This window comes from Temnothorax longispinosus, chromosome 12, assembly GCF_030848805.1.
Source record: "Temnothorax longispinosus isolate EJ_2023e chromosome 12, Tlon_JGU_v1, whole genome shotgun sequence".
Lineage (NCBI taxonomy): Eukaryota > Metazoa > Arthropoda > Insecta > Hymenoptera > Formicidae > Temnothorax > Temnothorax longispinosus.
Genome location: NC_092369.1, coordinates 3,261,450 through 3,280,446, shown reverse-complemented (window position 1 = coordinate 3,280,446; position 18,997 = coordinate 3,261,450). Strand labels below are relative to the sequence as shown.

Genomic DNA, 18,997 nt, shown 5'->3' with positions numbered 1-18,997 from the left:
GCAATAAACTCAGGTAAAGAACAGGACTGGGAAGTTTTCAAAAATGAAAGGGTAATTATACAGTAACAGGGACCACCCTCCGATGACCTTGACCTTGACATATGTTGTCAAGGTCACTCTCCTGAGTGACCTTCAGAAGGTTTTAGCCGTCGCTCGTTTTTTATTAAAAAGTTATTAACAAAAAAAAGTTTGGCGACCTCACCGATTTTAATGACCTTGATATATGTTGTCAAGGTCATGACCCCGAGTGACCTTCAGAAGGTTTTAGCCATCGCTCGCTATTCGTTAAAAAGTTATTAACAAAAAAAGTTTGGAAAATATAGTATATATAAGTGCATATATAGGTTAGTTGACGCGCTTTAAACACTTAAATACTTTTAAAGCGCGTCAACTAACCTATGTGGCATCTCGCATATTAACTTTCCACGCATGAAAAGTTCACGCATACACTTTCCACGCGAACCGAGGTTCACGCACACCCCTCTTGCTTTCGGGGGAGGTGCGGTAGCCCCGAAATAGTTCACGCATACACTTTTCACGCGAACCGAGGTTCACGCACACCCCCCCTGCTTTCGGGCCGGCCCGAAAGCAGGGGGGGGTGTGCGTGAACCTCGGTTCGCGTGGAAAGTGTATGCGTGAACTATTTCGGGGCTACCGCACCTCCCCCGAAAGCAGAGGGGGGGGGTGTGCGTGAACCTTGGTTTGCGTGAAAAGTGTATGCGTGAACTATTTCGACATATATATTAGTTATTTATGCCTTCCAATACTCAAAATAGCTGCTATATTTTCGAAACTTTTTTTGTTAATAACTTTTTAACGAATAACGAGCGACGGCTAAAACCTTCCGAAGGTCACTCAGGAGGGTGACCTTGACAACATATGTCAAGGTCAAGGTCATCGGAGGGTGGTCCCTATTACTGTATAATTACCAATGAAAGAAATGCAGTAGTTAAACTTATCAGGGCAAAAAAGAAAGAATATTATGAGAATATGATAGATAATAATAGGAGTGATTCTACAAAAATGTGGAAAACTTTAAAAGAATTAATTAAAGGTGAGCAAAGGGGTTCAGAGAACATCGATAATGTAGATTTTGAAATATTAGAAGACATTGAAGAATGCAATATAGCTGATAAATTTAATATATATTATGTAAAAAGCATTAGCAACATTGTGCAATCTATTAGTAATAAGGGGATAGAAGGCACAGGTAGAAGACCTATTTATGTAATTGAGAATAAGGGAATTATGGAAAATTTTGAGCCAATTAGTGCAAGTGATTTGGAACAAATTGTTAGGGAACTACCACGAAAGAACGGAACAGAGGAAGGGATAAATAGTGATATACTGAAAATGGTGCTACCTGTGATAAAAGATGAGTTTGTAGGGGTAATAAATGATTCGCTTAGGACAGGTAAATTTCCAGAAGGATGGAAAACATCCACGATAATACCGATACCAAAGGTAAACAAACCAAAAAAAGCAAGCGAGTATAGACCGATTAATATGTTACCGATATATGAAAAAGTATTAGAGTTAGTTGTAAAAAAACAGTTGGAAAAATTTCTAGATGACAATGAAATAATAACCGAATACCAATCGGGATTTAGGAAACAGCAGTCGTGTGAGACAGCAATTCAAAGTTTTATCGAAAAATGGAAGTTGATAATTGAGGAGAAAAAAATGGTGGGGGTGTTATTCCTGGATCTCAGGAGAGCGTTTGAGACAATAGATAGGGTAAGATTAGTGGAAAAATTATATCAGTATGGAATAAGAGGAGTGGTACTGGAATGGATAATATCGTATTTAAGTAATAGAAAGCAGCAAGTTAGATTCAATGATATGTGTTCTAAAATAATTGAGACAGTATATGGCGTGCCACAGGGATCAGTATTAGGACCTCTATTGTTTATTTTGTATATAAATGATATAGTTAAAGTCTGTCCGGAGGGAAGTATACTTAGATTATTTGCAGATGACACGACCGCAAGTGTAACAGGAGAAAGTTGTGAGGAATTAGAAATAAAACTAAATATGGTGCTCGGTATATTTGAAGAATGGATGAATGTGAATATGTTAAAAATGAATGCAGATAAGACCAAATATATGATAGTTAGAAGTATAAGGAAAGAAATAAAAACAGACATAATAGTAAAAAGTTTGAATGGAACTATAATTGAGCGTGTCGAGATAACGAAACATCTGGGTGTAATGATCGATAGTAAACTCCGTTGGGAGAATCACTGTGATTATATGTTAAAGAAAATAGGGAAAAAAGTGAGTTTTCTGAATAGAATAGGAAATGATATATCGGCGTACACTCGATGTACTGTGTATAAGTCTATCATAGCGTCTCACTTTGAATATTGCGCAACGATGTTAGTAGGCATGGGTGAAACGCAACTGAATCGACTGCAAGTGGCACAAAACCGTGCCATGAGAGTCATACTGCAGTGCTCGCGATATACAAAGGTATATTTGATGCTGCAAACCCTTAAGTTTATGAATGTAAGACAGAGGCTAATGTACAATGTATGTATTTTTATTTTTAAGATAGTAAGAGGCATAATGCCAAAACACTTAAGTAATAGGATAGAAATAGTAGGAGATGTGAGTGGACGACGAACGAGACAGGCTGAGAATATTAGAATTCAATATCGCAGGACGAAAAGCGCACAGAAAAGTTTATTTTATGAAGGTTTGAATATGTACAACGCCCTACCGATAGAAATTAAGCAATGCGATAGAATTGTACCATTTAAACGTAGGTTAAGAGAATATATTGTACCTCATGTAGAGGAATTAATTTAAGGATATTTTATGTAAAAAATAGCCGAGAAGGCTAATAAACTTCAATCAATCAATCAATCAATCAATCAATCAATCTCTCTCTCTCTCTCTCTCTCTCTCTCTCTCTCTCGCTCTCTCTGGCAACGTGAGTACTAATGTGAGTACTAATGTGGGCGTGTGTTTGTTCGCTCCGCATATTGGTACCTTGTTTCTGCTGTTTTTTGCCCCGCGGGGCCTTCTTTTTTAGTGTTTGGTCATTTGAAGCAATCCCTGCTTGCATCCACGCTGTCATTTCTGCTCTGGGTGGCCGTTGATATAAAGTATCGGCATTTCAACTGACGGTGAAAATTGGTGGAAATAGTTGGCATAGGAATAGGCTGTCAGCGTGCTGCTTGCTGATTGGTTCCCGCGATCGAGCCTCCGTCGCCGTCGTGAGCGAGGATGTTGGGGCAGGACGCCGGCGCGCCGGGTGACGCGGAGAACAACGGGAATAAGCCTCCGGATGTAAACATAAACACACGAGGTCTTGCAAAGCGTCTCTCTGCGTCGAATCTGTCCGCGCTTGACAGATCGTGTAACATGAACGCGTCTAGAGTTAACGCAATGCGTCAATCAATTAATAATCACCATGATAATGTTGCTAAGATATTGTTAGCTTGCAAAGAGTCTAAGGATAGGAAGGCGCAGATTGATTCCGCGTTTAGATTTTGTAAAGAAGCTTTCCTTGAGTTTTCGACTGCGTATCTGAGCTTACTGGACGGCGGGGGGAATGCTACTCCGCTGTCTGGTGACTTAAAAAGTTTTATCGGCAAGGCTATTACTGAGGGATATGACTCTTTGCAGGCACGTACACCGGCATGTAATTGTAGCATAGTATCTAGTGAGTCTCGGTTACATGGGGGTCATGCTGTGCCCAGTTATGCATCTGTGGTAGAAACGGGGCAATCCAGGGTACGCATGATGCGCGGTCCTACGTTAGACGTTCCGAAGACTACTAATTTAATAATTACTCCCGAGGAGGAGAGTGCGGGGCTGGCATCTTCCCGCGATACAAGAATCGCAGTTCAGAGAATATTAAAACCGTCAGACTATAATTTAAAGGTCAAGAGAATATCGTCCACGAAAAACAGTGGTGTCCGTATTGAGGCGCACTCGGTGGACTTCGACAAGATGAAGCACTCGAAAGTGCTGGAAAGGGCAGGATTGAGACTGGAGCAGGAAAATAAGGTCAACCCTAGGCTATTGGTTCAGGGAATACCGTGTGATATGAATAGAGAGGATATCAAATCGGAGATTATTGCTCTCAACCTAAAGGATATATCTCAGAACGAAACATCGCAGATCAAGATTGTTTATATCTATCCACCTCGAGATAAACGAAAGACGACAAATTGTGTGGTGGAGGTATCGGCTAGCATTAGGGCGCAATTACTCAAGGAGAAACATGTCTTCGTAAATTACTTCGCATGTAAAGTCTCTGATCACATCAAGGTGCTGCAATGTTTCAAATGCCTTGCATTTGGACATTTTGCCAAGCATTGTCGATTTTCATCACTCTGTGGTCACTGCGCTAAGGCACATGAAATGAAGGACTGTGAGAAGAGGAAAGAGTCCCCGGTCTGTGGCAACTGTAAAAGATGGACGTCTCATGAGGAACCGTTGCACTCTGCCTTGGACAGCAAACACTGCCCGATTTTGCGTAGAAGAATAGCGGATAGAATAAACAGTATTAACTATGGTTAACAATTCGATTGATTACTTATGCGTCTGTCATGTAAATTGTCAGTCTTTATTAGCGCATCTTGATGAATTTCGATCTTTTTTCGACGGTTCAGGATACCACATTATTTGTTTGTCCGAAACTTGGCTGAGATCATCTATCCCGGATAGTATGGTTTCATTGCGTGGGTATCATATTGTGAGGCAGGATCGAGCTGGTAAGACTGGCGGGGGTGTTGCGGTCTACCTGAGTGACCAGCTCAGCTCCAGAGTGATCCATCACTCCGAGGACAAATACTGCAGAAAGCCTGAGTACTTAATGGCGGAGATCTCAGCTGACGGGAATTCGAAGCTTCTACTCACAGTGGTATATAGGCCCTCCCACTGTGGATACTTGTCAGACATTTTCAACACCATAGCAGATTTGTCTGCTCTGTATAGGCACATGATCATTCTTGGTGACTTCAACGCAGATCTGGACTCTCAGTCTTTTGACGCGGAGCAAATTAAGACCCTTGTTAATACGCTTCATCTTTCTTTAGTGCCGTATGCACCAACGCATCATACGCGCGCGTCCTCTACCCGACTTGATTTGTGCATAATCGATGACACTGAAAAATTAATCTCCTACGGCCAACATGACGCAAGTTTTCTTTCGGCTCATGATTTGATCTATGTTGAATATGACCTCAGAATTAAACGTGTCTATGATCGATGCGTCTGGGTCAGGGATTTTCGATTTTTTGATTCCGAGAGCTTCCTTGATGAGCTCGATTCTTGTAACTGGAGCATCCTATTCGAGGCTACTGATATAAATAGGAAAGTTGAGATACTTAATGAGTATGTTATTGGATGTTACAACAAGCATGCGCCCCTCCGTAGGATTAAACCTCGGCACCTGCCGGCACCATGGCTCTCGAATGACATTAAGTCTAAAATGGCCGAAAGAGACAAAGCAAGGAGAAGGTGGAGGAGACAGAGAACAGACGCGAATTATGATAGGTTCAGACTTCTGAGAAATCTTATGCAAAACATGGTTCGTGAGGCTAAAAGTAAGTACTATCTCATTGCATTTCAGGATCTCACAGATATGAATTCTATATGGAAGAGGTTAAAACATCTTGGCCTTATTAAATCGAACACCATGATCAGAGTGCTATTCTCAAACGAGGATTTAAATAAATATTTTTCGGGTTCTTCTACGAGGTTTGATGGAGAAGAGGAGGATAGGGAAGTCTATGATCTGGGCGAGGAGGTGTATAGTGATGCAAAATTTTATTGGAGTCACGTTGAGCCACAGCAAGTTGTCAATGCGCTACGAAGGATAAAATCTAACGCTACTGGAGAAGATGGATTGTCGGCTAAATTAATTGTCACAGCTTGGCCCAGCATTCTTCCAGCAGTAATGCATATCTTTAATTACAGTTTCACAGCCGGGGTTTATCCTGACTTGTGGAAGATGGCCTTAATATGCCCTATTCCGAAGGTTAAATGTTCCTCGGAACTGCGAGATAATAGACCTATCTCAATTTTGTGTGCGATCTCAAAGGCTATGGAGCGTATCGCTGCGGACCAAATCAAAGAGTATCTCGGGAGATCTGACTTTCAGGATCCGTATCAGTCTGCGTACAGGAAGGGCCACTCCACTCAGACAGCATTAGTGAGGTTTCTTGACGATGTGAGACAAGCGGCGGATTCAAGAATGGTTACCGTTGCTGTTTTCTTCGACTTTACCAAGGCTTTTGATAATGTCTGCCACAGAATCTTAATAGAGAAATTAAGAAATGCAGGTTTCTCTTGCTCTGCTCTTCGCTGGATCTGCGCTTATTTGGATGATAGGAAGCAGGCAGTCCGCGATCCTGTTTCTCGTGACAAATCAACTAGGAGAACGATCTCTGCGGGAATTCCTCAGGGTTTGGTACTGGGACCACTGTTATTCGTTCTTTACTTACTGGGTTTTGGATCGATCCTGAGGTTCTGTAAATACAATTTCTATGCCGATGACCTTTTGATCTACTTGCATGTGGAGCCTAGATATCTGCGTGACGCGATACAACGTATAAACCAGGACATTTCAAGTATAGTTGACTGGGCAACTGCCAACAAATTGACCTTAAATCCAAAGAAGACAACTGCCATGATTATGGGGACAGCGAGATATGTAAACGAAATTCATAAACACGATTTGCCAAGAATTTTTGTAGATGGAAATGCAATCCAGTATAGCGAATCTGTGGTATGTTTGGGTCTCATGATCTCTAGTACTCTCTCATGGGAAAAGCAAGTCACCAGAACGACCTCTAGGATAAATGCATCGTTGTACCAGCTGAAATTGTGCAAGTACCTGCTTCCGCTTGCTCTTCGGGTACGGTTAATAACCGCCCTGATTTTGCTTCACTTTGACTACTGCTGCACTGTCCTCACTGATATAACGGGTGAGCAAAACTTGCGGCTGCAGAGAGCATTTAATGCCTGCGTACGTTTTATATTTCAAGCTGGCTGGGACGAACATATAACTCCATACTTTGAAAGGCTTCATTGGCTGAAGATAAGCTCAAGGCGGAATTATTTTATCGGCAACTTAACTTTCTCCATCTTGCACTCTAAGATTCCCTGTGTCCTATATAATAAATTTGAATATAGATGCAACATGACTCAGCGTGATACTCGAGCTCTGGGTGACGTTCTCACTTTGCCTCTGTGTCGTACGGAGTTTTATAGACGGTCGTTTAGCTATAGAGCGGCTAAACTTTGGAACGGTCTTCCGCCTGATCTGCGTAATTCAGAGTCGTTAATTATTTTTAAACACAAATTATATAATTAATTATTAAGCAATGACTCTAGTCTTTAAATCCTTAATGCTTGCGAACGCGCGTGTAATAGCACGCACACACATAATTTAGTTTTTAGTCATGTATTTTATTGTATGTTATGGCTTTTGCGCTTAAGAGGATTTATCCTGGAGCGCATAATAAATAAAGCGATCTATCTCTCTCTCTCTCTCTCTCTCTCTCTCTCTATATATATATATATATATATATCTCCCCCTCTCCCTCTCCCTCCCCCTTTCTGCATCACGCACTGGGCCACATCTAACAAGCTATCTCTTAATCCCAGCAAGACCAAGGTGCCCATGATCATGGGCACCCCTAGATTCATCAGCGGATTGAACTTGGATGTACTACCTAGAATCTACATCAACGACGCAGCCATCTCTTATTGTGACACAGTGCAGTACCTGGGTGTGCATATTACGAGCTCACTTTCGTGGGAGAAACATGTAACAAAAACATCAGCTAAAGCAAATGCAATTCTCCATCAGCTAAAGCTCTGTAAACACCTACTGCCGCCTCATCTCAAATCACGGCTTATAACTATCCTGATTCTGCCACTGTTCGATTACTGTTGCGCCGCACTCTCCGACATCACTACCGAACACAACCTTCGTCTACAAAGGTCTTTGAATACTTGTGTTCGGTTCATCTTCCAGGTAAAACGGGATGAGCACATAACTCCTTACTTTGAGAAACTGCATTGGCTCAAGATTAAATCCAGGCGTAACTACTTTATCGGCTGTCTGACTTTCAAACTCTTGAATCTTGAAACCGCTGATGCTATTTCTTGTAGATTTGAACGTAGACGCGACATAGTCTCCCGTGATACCAGGGCATCGGCTGATGCTCTCATCCTGCCGCAATGCCGCACGGAATTTTATAGACGCTCTTTCATCTGCTCAGCGGTCGAATTTTGGAACAGTATTCCAACTGACATATGTCGTGCACCTACCCTTGACGCATTCAAATTAAAATTGTACGACTATCTGCTTAGCAATAACTTCTGACGTCTTTTGCTTCATTGTAGAACTTATTTATATACATATACATACACTTCTTATTATTTTCTCATTTTTTACACAATATTTGTTATGTTTGGTATGTAATGGCAAGTTATTTTATTGTATAAGTTTTGACGCTTGAGGGGACATTGTCCCAGAGCGTACAATAAATAGCGATTTTTCTCTTTCTCTCTTTTTCTCTCTCCCTCTCCCTCCCCCTCCCTTTCCCTCCCCCTCTCCCTCCCCTCCCCTTTCCCCTCCCTCTCTCTTTCCCTTTCCCTCCCCCTCTCCATCCCCCTCTCCCTCTCCCTCTCCTTTTCCCTCCCTCTCCCTCTCTATCCCTCCCTCTCCCTCCCTCTCCCTCTCCCTCCCTCTCCCTCTCCTCTCCCTCTCCCTCTCTCTCTCTCTCTCTCTCTCTCGTGTGTGTGTGAGTATTATCATTTATCTGTATTCTTCGCTCCTGCTTTAATCGAATACTACTGCTGCTGTAAGATGCCTCCGTGCCATTTTGTTGCAGGTTTAAGCGAGTTTTTTGTTGCTTGTCATCTGTAATATTCACTCAAAAGGTACTTGTTTGCCCACATTTCTGAGCATATCGGTGACAAATTTTATTGCTTAATTTAACCTCACTCTCGGAGTTGTCCTGTGAACGACGTCAGCCTCTGCTGCGCATGCGCCTGAAATCGTTGCCAATCTTCTTTATCTGCGTGCTATTTGAGCATGTGCTACCTAAATGAATGCTGATTGGCTGCTTGGATCTGTTCTTCTGCACCTTATTTCTGGTCTGGTGACATGCATGCTGCCACCTGAGTGACACCGGTGTGATGAGCCGCTGAGATCGCGGTGATTTCTGATTGACTGTGTAACGTAACGCTGTGCTCGCGCGTGCACCAAATGCAGGAAGCCGATTGCGACCATTTCAATCGAGTGTGAATGTAAAAATCTGTTCCATCCTGGTTGTATCAAGCCGTACTCCGTGACCAAGTACGCGGACCACTGCTATAAAGCTCTGGTAACGTCTTTGGCCAATCCGCCTACACCGCCGATTGAAAACAGTATGCAATCGTTTGACTTCACGGATATGGCTTCTCCTTCAAATGCACAACCGCAGTCCACAGATGCACTCCTAAGGTCGATTTTGTTTAAAATTGAGGAATTAGACAGAAAATTGGCTGTCAGACTGGAAGAATCCGACAAAAAATTTGCTGCCAGATTGGAGGAATCCAACAAAATATTTGCCGCCAGTTTGGAGGAATCCAACAAAATATTTGCTGCCAGATTAGACGAATTGGACAGGAAGTTCACTGCCGCATTCGGAAATTTGGTTGAGAAGAAGCTGACGGCTTTCATTGATCGTCAGGAGGCTGTTAACGTGGATTTTGCGCGCAGTTTGAGCCAGATTCCTGACGTTCTGGGTACAGTCGAGTGTCATGGCGAGAGGATTTCGGCGTTGGAGGCTCGGAGTGCGCAGCCGTCGAGCTCTCGTCGCGCTGTCGATGAGTCGTTTGCTGCGTCGGCGGTCTCCAGAACGTCGAGCATTATCGTCTCGGGTATTCCAAGCGAGTTCACCGATTCATCCTGCGAAATAGCCAAGTGCGTTTTTGTGGCGCTGGGCATTCCTCAAATGATCTCCGACGTTCTGGAGACCCGCGACGTGGCAAGGCGCACCGTGCCGGTCGCGGTTGGCGAGTCGTCTGGCGGTGTTCCGGCTGCTGATGATGGAGCCGTGGCGGCTGGTCGCAAAAGGTCGATCATTGTGGCGCTCATGTCAATTGAGATTCGGGATCATGTTCTCAGAGCGACGCGTGGTAAGCGGCAACTGGCGATAAATGACGTTTTTGCGAGGAATATCCCGGGTAATGTTTACGTGAACGAGCTACTTCCGACTGACACTTATAATCTGTTGCGTCGAACGAGAGTTAAGGCTAGGCAGTCTTCCTACAGGCATGTATGGAGCAGGGACGGTCGGATTTTTGTCCGTAGAGAACAGGGGCAGCCTCCTATAATAATTAATTCTGATGCTGATTTAGACAAACTTCAATGACCTGTGGCTGTCGCCGGTCGGGTTCCTGCTGCTTTACATGGTTGTCTCAAGATTGCTCATGTAAACGCCAGCTCCCTCCCTGCTCATCTCGAGTCGTTTCAAGCCCTTTTAGCATCTAAATTTTTTCACATTGTCTCTATTTCCGAGACTTGGCTTCATTCTCATATTTCTGATGATCTAATGCAAATTGCCGGGTATTATTTTCTACGTGCCGACAGAGAGGGCAGGGAGGGTGGTGGAGTGGCCTGCTGTATACACGAGTCGCTCAAGGCGCGTGTTCTCGCAGCATCGCCTTTTGCATTCTCGAATTCACCTGGGTATCTCATTCTCGATGTTCGTGATGGCACACGCGAGCCTCTTTTATTCACCTCAATGTACCGTCGACCGAAGGGGCGAAATTTCAGCGATTATGTCAGCGCACTCACTGAAGTCTCGCATAACTATAAAAACATTATAATCACCGATGACTTAAACTGCAATCTCCTCACCTCTTCATATGAATCTAATCACTTGAGAGACGTGGTTTCGCAATTGTCGCTCAACATCGTTGAGTCGAAGTCGACCTTTCATACCGGCTCCTCTGATTCTTGGCTTGACGTCTTCATAGTTGATAGCCCGGATAAAGTGTTATCATTTCATAAGTCCGAAGCTCCCTTTATTAATGGTCATGATTTAATTGAGTTAACATATTTGTTTGAGGTTCCCTTGTTCGGGAGCCGGACTTTAGTGAGGCGCTGTTACAAGAGCTTTGAAAAACAGGATTTTATCGAAACGCTCACTACCAAGCTATCTACGTCTTTTCCACACGACTTCGCCCAGATGAAAACTAGCGAACTCGATGTTGACAATATTTTGAACACCGTTACCAGCGATTTCACTGCCGCCTTAGACATGCACGCTCCAATTCATACTTTCCGAGTAACTCGTCCCTCAGCGCCTTGGCTTTCGGATGCTCTCACTGGCATGATCCGTCACCGAAATCGGCTTTATAACATTGCGCGCAGATCAGGAAATATACTCGATTTCCATATCTATAGGCTCTATAAAAACAATCTCACCATTGACTTAAAAAGAGCGAGGGAGCGGTTCTTCGAGGAGAGATTGAGATCGGTTTCTGATCCGTCAAGGATGTGGCGCGAGCTTTCTAATCTGGGCCTTATACGATCGCCTCTCTCTTCTCTACTTAGCTTTTTTTCGCGCGACGAACTTAACACCTACTATGCCTCTATCTCGAATTGCTATCCCCCTTGTTCGCAGTCACAATTTTCTGACTTGATACTATCAATTGTGCCCGAAGAGCCGCTATTCACGTTTTCACAAATAACGTTTGATGGTTTGCGTTCAGCAATGAATTCATCATCTACTTCCTTCGCCTCGGGTTATGATCAGTTGCCACTTGCCACTTTCCATCATTGCCTTGGCCTTGCCTCATATAGTAAATCTTGTAATATCACTCTTCAATAGTTGCATCAATCTTGGATATTTTCCTTCGCTCTGGAAGCGCGCTATAGTTCGCCCACTTTCCAAAATCAAGTCACTATCCTCTCCTTCCGACACGAGACCTATTGCTAATTTGTGCGAACTTTCCAAGTTGTTTGAGAAAATTTTGCATAGACAAATAGTGGACTTTATCAACACCAATCATATTCTTGATGATCGACAGTCAGGCTTCTGTAAGGGTTACTCCACCCAGTCTGCCCTTTTAAGAATATTCCATGACATTAAGAGCGGCCTTGACGTGGGCGAGGTTCTAATTCTGGTCCTTTTTGACTTTAGCAAGGATTTCGATACGGTCTCGCATCTTCTATTGCTGACCAAACTCAGGAAACTGGGGTTATCCGATCTAGCCCTGAAATTGATCTTCTCTTACCTCACGGGTCGCTCTCAAGCGGTTGTCGATCTCGAGGGTAGTTTCTCAGATTGGCTACCTGTCACTTCTGGTGTTCCGCAAGGATCCGTTTTGGGTCCTCTCCTTCTCCCTCTTTATTAACGATATTAGCGCTTTTCTTAGATTTACTGAGCATATGATATTTTCCGACGATACACAAATTTATCGCAGGTGTCTCGTCAGTCAATTGAATGCTGCCTTGCAGCTTGTGGCACATGATGTGGGTGTCATATTCGAATTTGCCGCATCTAATGGGTTGTCTCTCAACCTTGGTAAATCCAAGGTTTTAATACTCGGCAGCAGGCGGTATGTTCGACAGATAAATCTTAAAGACTTACCCCTTATTTCCGTTAATGGCATCTCCATTCCGTTCGTTGCCGAGGCACGTAACTTGGGTGTTATCATGAACTCCGACCTATCTTGGGATAGCCACGTCTCTCACATTTCTAAGAGGGTACATTTTACGCTGCACAAGCTAAAATTTCATAAAAACTCCCTATCACTTGAGCTTTGTGTAAAACTGGTGACCGCTTTGATTTGGCTTCTGCTGGACTACTGTTCACTCATGTACAATGATGTCACCGATGAGCTCAACACCAAACTTTAACGACTTATTGATTGTACAATTCGGTTTATTTATAATCTTAGACGTGACAAACACATCACGCCTTATCGACACCGATTAGGGTGGTTGTCTGTAAAAAATAGACGCCTTTACTTTCTCGGCATCGAAATGTTCAAGATATTCCACGGCATGTCTCCTAGTTATCTCTCTGAAATTTTTACTAAACCAGATCCCTCAATTAGACAATTGTCGCGGCTAGTACAACCGCATACTTTTCACCTTCCTAACCATAGAACTGAGACCTACTACAGGTCCTTCCACCTCGCGGGAAGTTATTTTTGGGACTCGCTTCCTACTGATGTAGTGTCGTCATCGTCCGTCGCCGATTTTAAGAGCAAGCTCCACAACCATCTCTCTTCGCTCGAGCTGAGTTTGGTTCAAGGTTCTACAGTGTGCCCTCCTGCTCAATCATAGTTTGTTAAATGGTGCCATGTCATTGCATATATTTAGTTATTGACTTTGCAAGGCTTATTCTAGTCTTAGTTCTTTTGCTTAAATTTTCGCGATTATTTTTTAGTTTGCGTACATACCTAGTCGCTGACCTTGCAAAGTTTAAACAAGTTTAAACCAATTATGTGTTTTTCTGTTATAATTTTTGCGAATTGTTTCCTGATTGCGATCTCACTAACTGGTTGTATGCATTGCTTCTTTACGGCATCTCTTGCGTAGGACGAGTAGCATGTTCTAATATTCTTATTCTCTTTCTATATATCTCCCTCGTCTTTCGCTGGGGATGCATCACCGGCTCTTCATCATCATTACCATTGCGTTGCGCCCTAGTTCTTAGTTCATATGCACTTTTTAGTTCTCTTTAGTACTTGCTCTTTATCATATTCTATTTTCATTGTACATATTATTATTTAAGTTGAGCAAATTCGTAGTTCACGACGTATATTATTCAATTCGGCTACATGTTATTACGTTAAAGTTATACTTTACATTCTATTAATTGTTTTATGCTGGATTATTGTTGCTTGCCTTACGAGAGAGAGTAGGAACATGCTTGCGGTCGCTGCCATATGCATTTCACCTGCTCGTTAACCAAGATTTTTATTTACTGCTAATTGCACATCGGTAGCGATTACACTGCGTCTCACATCTGTTTCTAGCTTTTAATTATTGTTCTTCATATCTTTGTTTATATATTTGTTTTTGTCTCGTTTATACATTTATACATTTGTTAATTCACAAATAGCCTAAAGTCTTGACTATGGCTTAAATAAAACCAATCAAATCAAATCAAATCAAATCTCTCTCTCTACTGCCCTCGCTTTGTCATGCAAAGTTGCCAACAGACTTCCAACCTTGTCTCCATTCCGTCGCCGAGCACGCCATCTACTCCGCCTTTCTCCATGCAGCGTGCCAACTCGCCCGCTCACCGCTTCCTTAACGCTCCTGGCACCTCTCCGTCTCTATCACGCCGAATCGCCTTCATCCCTCCTTTCACATCTCTCTCTGCTCTCTTCCTTCTTTGCTCCATTATAACCTTGTTTTCTCGGTGTCTCCCGTTTCTCCGCTTCCATTCCTTATCATCTTTTGTCACCTCCCAGAACCTTCCGCCTCTCCTCCATGTCCTCAGTTTCCTTTTCTACGCAGTTGCGTACCAATCACGCCATCAGGCGGAAAGGAAAGAACGCGGACTGGGAAGAGTGTCCGCAAGCGTAATGGTCGTGCGAGGAATGTGCGAGAAAGTTTTTGTACAAGCGACATATCAAAAAGTAAAGATAAATCTAGTGACGAGCCCCCACGTAAAAGATCTATTCGAAACGCGTCAAGTAGAACATTATTAAATTTCTTCGAACTGGATTTCGGCAACGCGAGTACACGACCCTGGCAGAAAAAAAACTACGAGAAAGTATGTCATTCCGACAACAAATTATAACTGTCTACAATAAAGTATCCGACAACTCACTCATATTTTAACAAGTTTTAGTTTTTTTGTAGAAAATTTATACAACTATCTAAAATGAGCTACAACCTTATACGAGAAAAAAAATAGTTAGTTGCAGTTTCTCATTTAAATTATAAGTATATCTATGCTAGTTTCTACGACATAGTTCGGACATAAATGGGAAACAAAAAGATGGACGGAGTCATTTATTGTAACTTTTTATAGAAATTACAAGTTTCTAAAAAAAAATACGACTTTTAACAATTGTTTTTGATTTTGATAAAAAAATGGAAACAAGTAAGGCAAGATATTTGTAAATTTTTATAGAAGCTACAACTTTGTACAACTTACAGCAACATTCTAAAACTTTATTGAACTTACAAGAGCTAATCAGAGGACGCAGTTTTTCATAACTCCTTATAAATACTACAAGATTGTACCAGAAATTATGAATTTTTACAATTACTAGCCTCCACCAAAAATTTACTACTTGGAGGCATTCACAGTTGTAGATAGATATATAGATATACTTTATTTCACTCCCCTTCCGGGGTTGGAAAGGCGTTTTTTCAGGAAAACGTTCCCAAAAACTTCTACAATCTTTTCATCACCTCCTCTTATCCACACACATGGCGTATTATAGGGACGTACCCAACCCTTTACAATCTTATAATCTTATCCTAACAAAAACCTGGCCATTGGGCGACCTCACATACTATTTCCCTCTGCCTTTTACTTCGCTTTCCGCCCTTCCTCGGATCCGAATTCTTTCCTCTGTTCCTCCTTATTCCGCCCTCTCTTCCTTTCTCTTTCCGTCTTTCCGTTTATCCGCATCTCACTTTCCTTTTCTTCTCGCCTGCGTCCTAATACAGAAAAACATAGCAAACATAACAACATAGCAACCATGACATATATGACCATATCCCTCAGACCATCTTCTCCGGCTTCCATCCTTTCTTTCACTCTGGTTTTTTCTTCCTCGTGTCCCTTTTCCTGTGCCTGCTCCTCATTTAATATGTCATTTATGCTTGGATTTCCTCTTCTTCTTTGTCTGTTTACTTCTGCTTTTTGCTTTTTCTACTTCTTTTTCTGTTTTTTTCATCGCTGCTGTCCTTCGCTGTTTTTCCTTCTTTCCTCAAATCTGCATTCCTTCCTCGGTTCTTCCTTTTTTTATCCTCTCTTCTTTTCTATCTCTATCCAGTCCTTCCACTGCTTCTTCACCTTTCTCTCCTCCGTGCCTGCATTTCTTTTATGTCATTTATGCTTGGAACCTTCAAATCCTCCTCCATCTGCCTCCCTTCTCATCCCATTTTACTTCCTTTCCGTCTATCCATAGCCTCCTGTTAGTTAGGACCCCTGACCTTCCTTTCTTCTTTTGCTTTAACTACCAACCTGTGCCTATACGCTCTCTCCTCCGTCGTAAGCTCCTCGTCGACTCCTACTTCCCATCTTCTCCATATCTCCTCACTCCTTCCAATTATGTTTTTCTTGTCGTCTTCCTCTTCAAGCTCCGTAAATAATACCTCCTTCTTGTCCGCACCTGTCACCTCCACGATCCTTCTTATCGGAATTATCTTTCCCATCACTCTTTCCATGGTTGTTTCCACCAGCTCCCTTCTTTCCCTTGGTCTTTCTCCTGTTACTCTCCTCCATATGAGGCTCCTTTTCCTCTTTTCGGCTTTCTCTCTTTCGTCTCTTCGCTCCGCCTCTCACCCTTTTCTTTCTCTTCTTCTTCCTCTTCTTACTTCCTCCTCTCTGTCTTCCACCATTCGCCACAATCTGCTCCTCTCTGCATCGTGTTCCTTCTCCCCAACTCTTTCCTCCATCCCTTTTTTGTCTTTCCTGACCTCTCTTTTTCCTCCGCTACCTCTGTCCTCCTTCTCCCTCATCACACTTCTCTCTGTCTCGCACCCAACCCATCCCTTTCCTTTCCTCACTTTTTCTCCTCCTTGTCTGACCGCCGTTCTTTTCATCTCCTCATTGCAGTTCCTCCTCCTCTCATTTCTCCCCTCCCCCTCATTTGCCACTTTCTCTCACCAATCTCTACTCCATCCTTTTTTACTCCATCCTTCTTCACTGCTCTCTCTTCTCTCCACTTCTGACATCTTCTTCATCGCCGTTCCTCTTCTGCCCTTCTCTATCTCGCTTTCCTTCTGTCTCCGTCTGTTGTTCTCGTCTTCACTGCTCTCTCTTCTCTCCACTTCTGAGATCTTCTTCATCGCCGTTCCTCTTCTGCTCTTCTCTACCTTCTCTATCTCGCTTTCCTTCCATCTCCGTCCGTCGTTCTCTTCTTCACTGCTCTCTCTTCTCTCCACTTCTGACATCTTCTTCATCGGCGTTCCTCTTCTGCTCTTCTCTACCTTCTCTATCTCGCTTTCCTTCTCCGTCTTCTTCTTTTCTCCTTCTCCTCGTCCGTCACTCTCACTGATCCGAATCCTTTCAGCCTCTTCTCAATCCTTTCTAGCTGTACTCTTAACACCTTCATTTCCTTCCTGCCTTCCTTTCCTTCTCGTCTTATTTCCTCCATAATTCCTTGCCCTATCTCTCTTAGTTCTTTAACGATTTCCTTAACCCATTCAACCTCCTCCATTCTCTGTCCTATCTTCGGCATCCTCTCCTTTTTTGTCGCTGTTGTTAACCTCCTCTGCTCATCAACCCTGCCTCGGTCCGCTCTTCCGCCACTTTTCTCCTCTTCCTTCCTACAAGCAAACTTTTCTCAGATTCTACCCTCTCTCTTTCTTTCTCGCTTTCTCCCTTAACCTCGACACGTGTACATATGTATGTGTATGCCACCTGTCTTTTCTCCCTCCTGCCTTTCACTTCTTTCTCCTTTACTTACTTTTCTACTTCCTTTACCTCCCCCTATCTCTTCCTTTTTCTTCTTCTACTTCCTTTTTTCTCTCTTCCTTTTGCTCGCTATTTTTACCTTCTCCACGTATTCGTCTTCCACCTCAAATTCGATCCACGTACTATCGCCGGGTGCTTCTCTACTATCTACTATCTAGCGAAACCACTGCCAAGGGAACGGGCTTGGAAAAATTAGCGGGGAAAGAAGACCCTGTTGAGCTTGACTCTAGTCTGGCACTGTACCCTGGCACCCACCATTCTCGATCGATCGCGCGTCGACCTCCCTAGCACACTCCCATTCGCTGCCGCGACAGTCGATCTCTCATTCGTTGCCGTGCGCGGGTACCGCGACGCCCCGCAGTGGCGCCAACCCACTTTGGAGGGGCCGGCACCCCGCGCTGTCTCAGCCCCAGTCGGAGCCCGCCAACGCCTCGCCGCCTCCACGCTACCGCCGGCCGACTTCCACCACGTGCGTTTCTTACATTCTATCGATCCCTTCTTTTGATCTCTCGATCTCGCTGCATATCTGTCGCACACGTTGCGAAGACGCGTAGCCTCTTCTACGGCTCTCGCCTCTGGTGCCACCTCCTTCATCGCCTCAGTTTGCCGTCATCGAAACCTCTCTCAGGCCTCCTCTTCTCGAACAAATTTCTTCCGTCCTCCTATGTTTTCCACCTCGCCTCCATTTACTCCTCTTCCTTTCAGCTTCCTTCACGCCTGCCTTCCTCTTCCACGATCCCTTTCCACTATAAAGCCTTTCTCCATTCACAGTTGTAATTTAGCATATAAAGTATAAACTAAGGAAAACTACTACTTTTAATAACTTTTACGGACTTGGACCGATTGTGAAAAATACTCAATAGGCATACTTTTTTGTAATCTTTAGTTAAAACTGTAATTTTTTACGAATTACAACAATAGTCTAGAATTCTGTTGAACTTGAAAGAAAACCCTGGTGGAAATAATTTTACAATTTTTCACGCAAAAATTACGTAAAAACTACAATTTCTTATGATGTAATTATAACTTTTTAAATTATTTTTACGTAATTTTTACATCAAATTACGCGATTTGGGCCATGTTTGTAGTTTTTTTTTATAAATTTACGTAAAAAGTTTTTATGCAACTACAACTTTTTAGATGTAAATACGTGATATGTTCAACATTTTACAACGAACTATATGCTGCTTGTTGATAAGGATTAAGAAATTAGATAATTATTTATAAGTTGTTGCATATCTTATTTAGTTATTTTTATGTGCGTGATAATTGCATCTAACACAAAAAAATATATTTTATAAAATAAGGAAAATATTCTTTTATATTTAATACAATTATTAAATATAAATTTAATAATT

General features: G+C 42.8%; 2 protein-coding genes across 3 annotated transcripts in view; one reads left to right on the top strand and one right to left on the bottom strand.

Annotated features, from left to right (window-relative positions):
• LOC139822648 (gustatory receptor for sugar taste 43a-like) overlaps window positions 1-18,997 on the bottom strand; it is a 215,015-nt gene that overhangs the window by 24,444 nt on the left and 171,574 nt on the right. The gene's annotated exons all lie outside the window — the stretch shown is intronic.
• On the top strand, window positions 2,980-5,133 carry LOC139823012 (uncharacterized). Its single transcript, XM_071795273.1, has one exon. The coding sequence runs from the start codon at window positions 3,232-3,234 to the stop codon at window positions 4,531-4,533; it is 1,302 nt and encodes a 433-aa protein (XP_071651374.1). The 5' UTR covers window positions 2,980-3,231; the 3' UTR covers window positions 4,534-5,133.

What these genes read in the sequence shown, in the direction of transcription:
- LOC139823012 (XM_071795273.1), top strand. Translation starts at nt 3,232, where the DNA reads ATGTTGGGGCAGGACGCCGGCGCGCCGGGTGACGCGGAGAACAACGGG.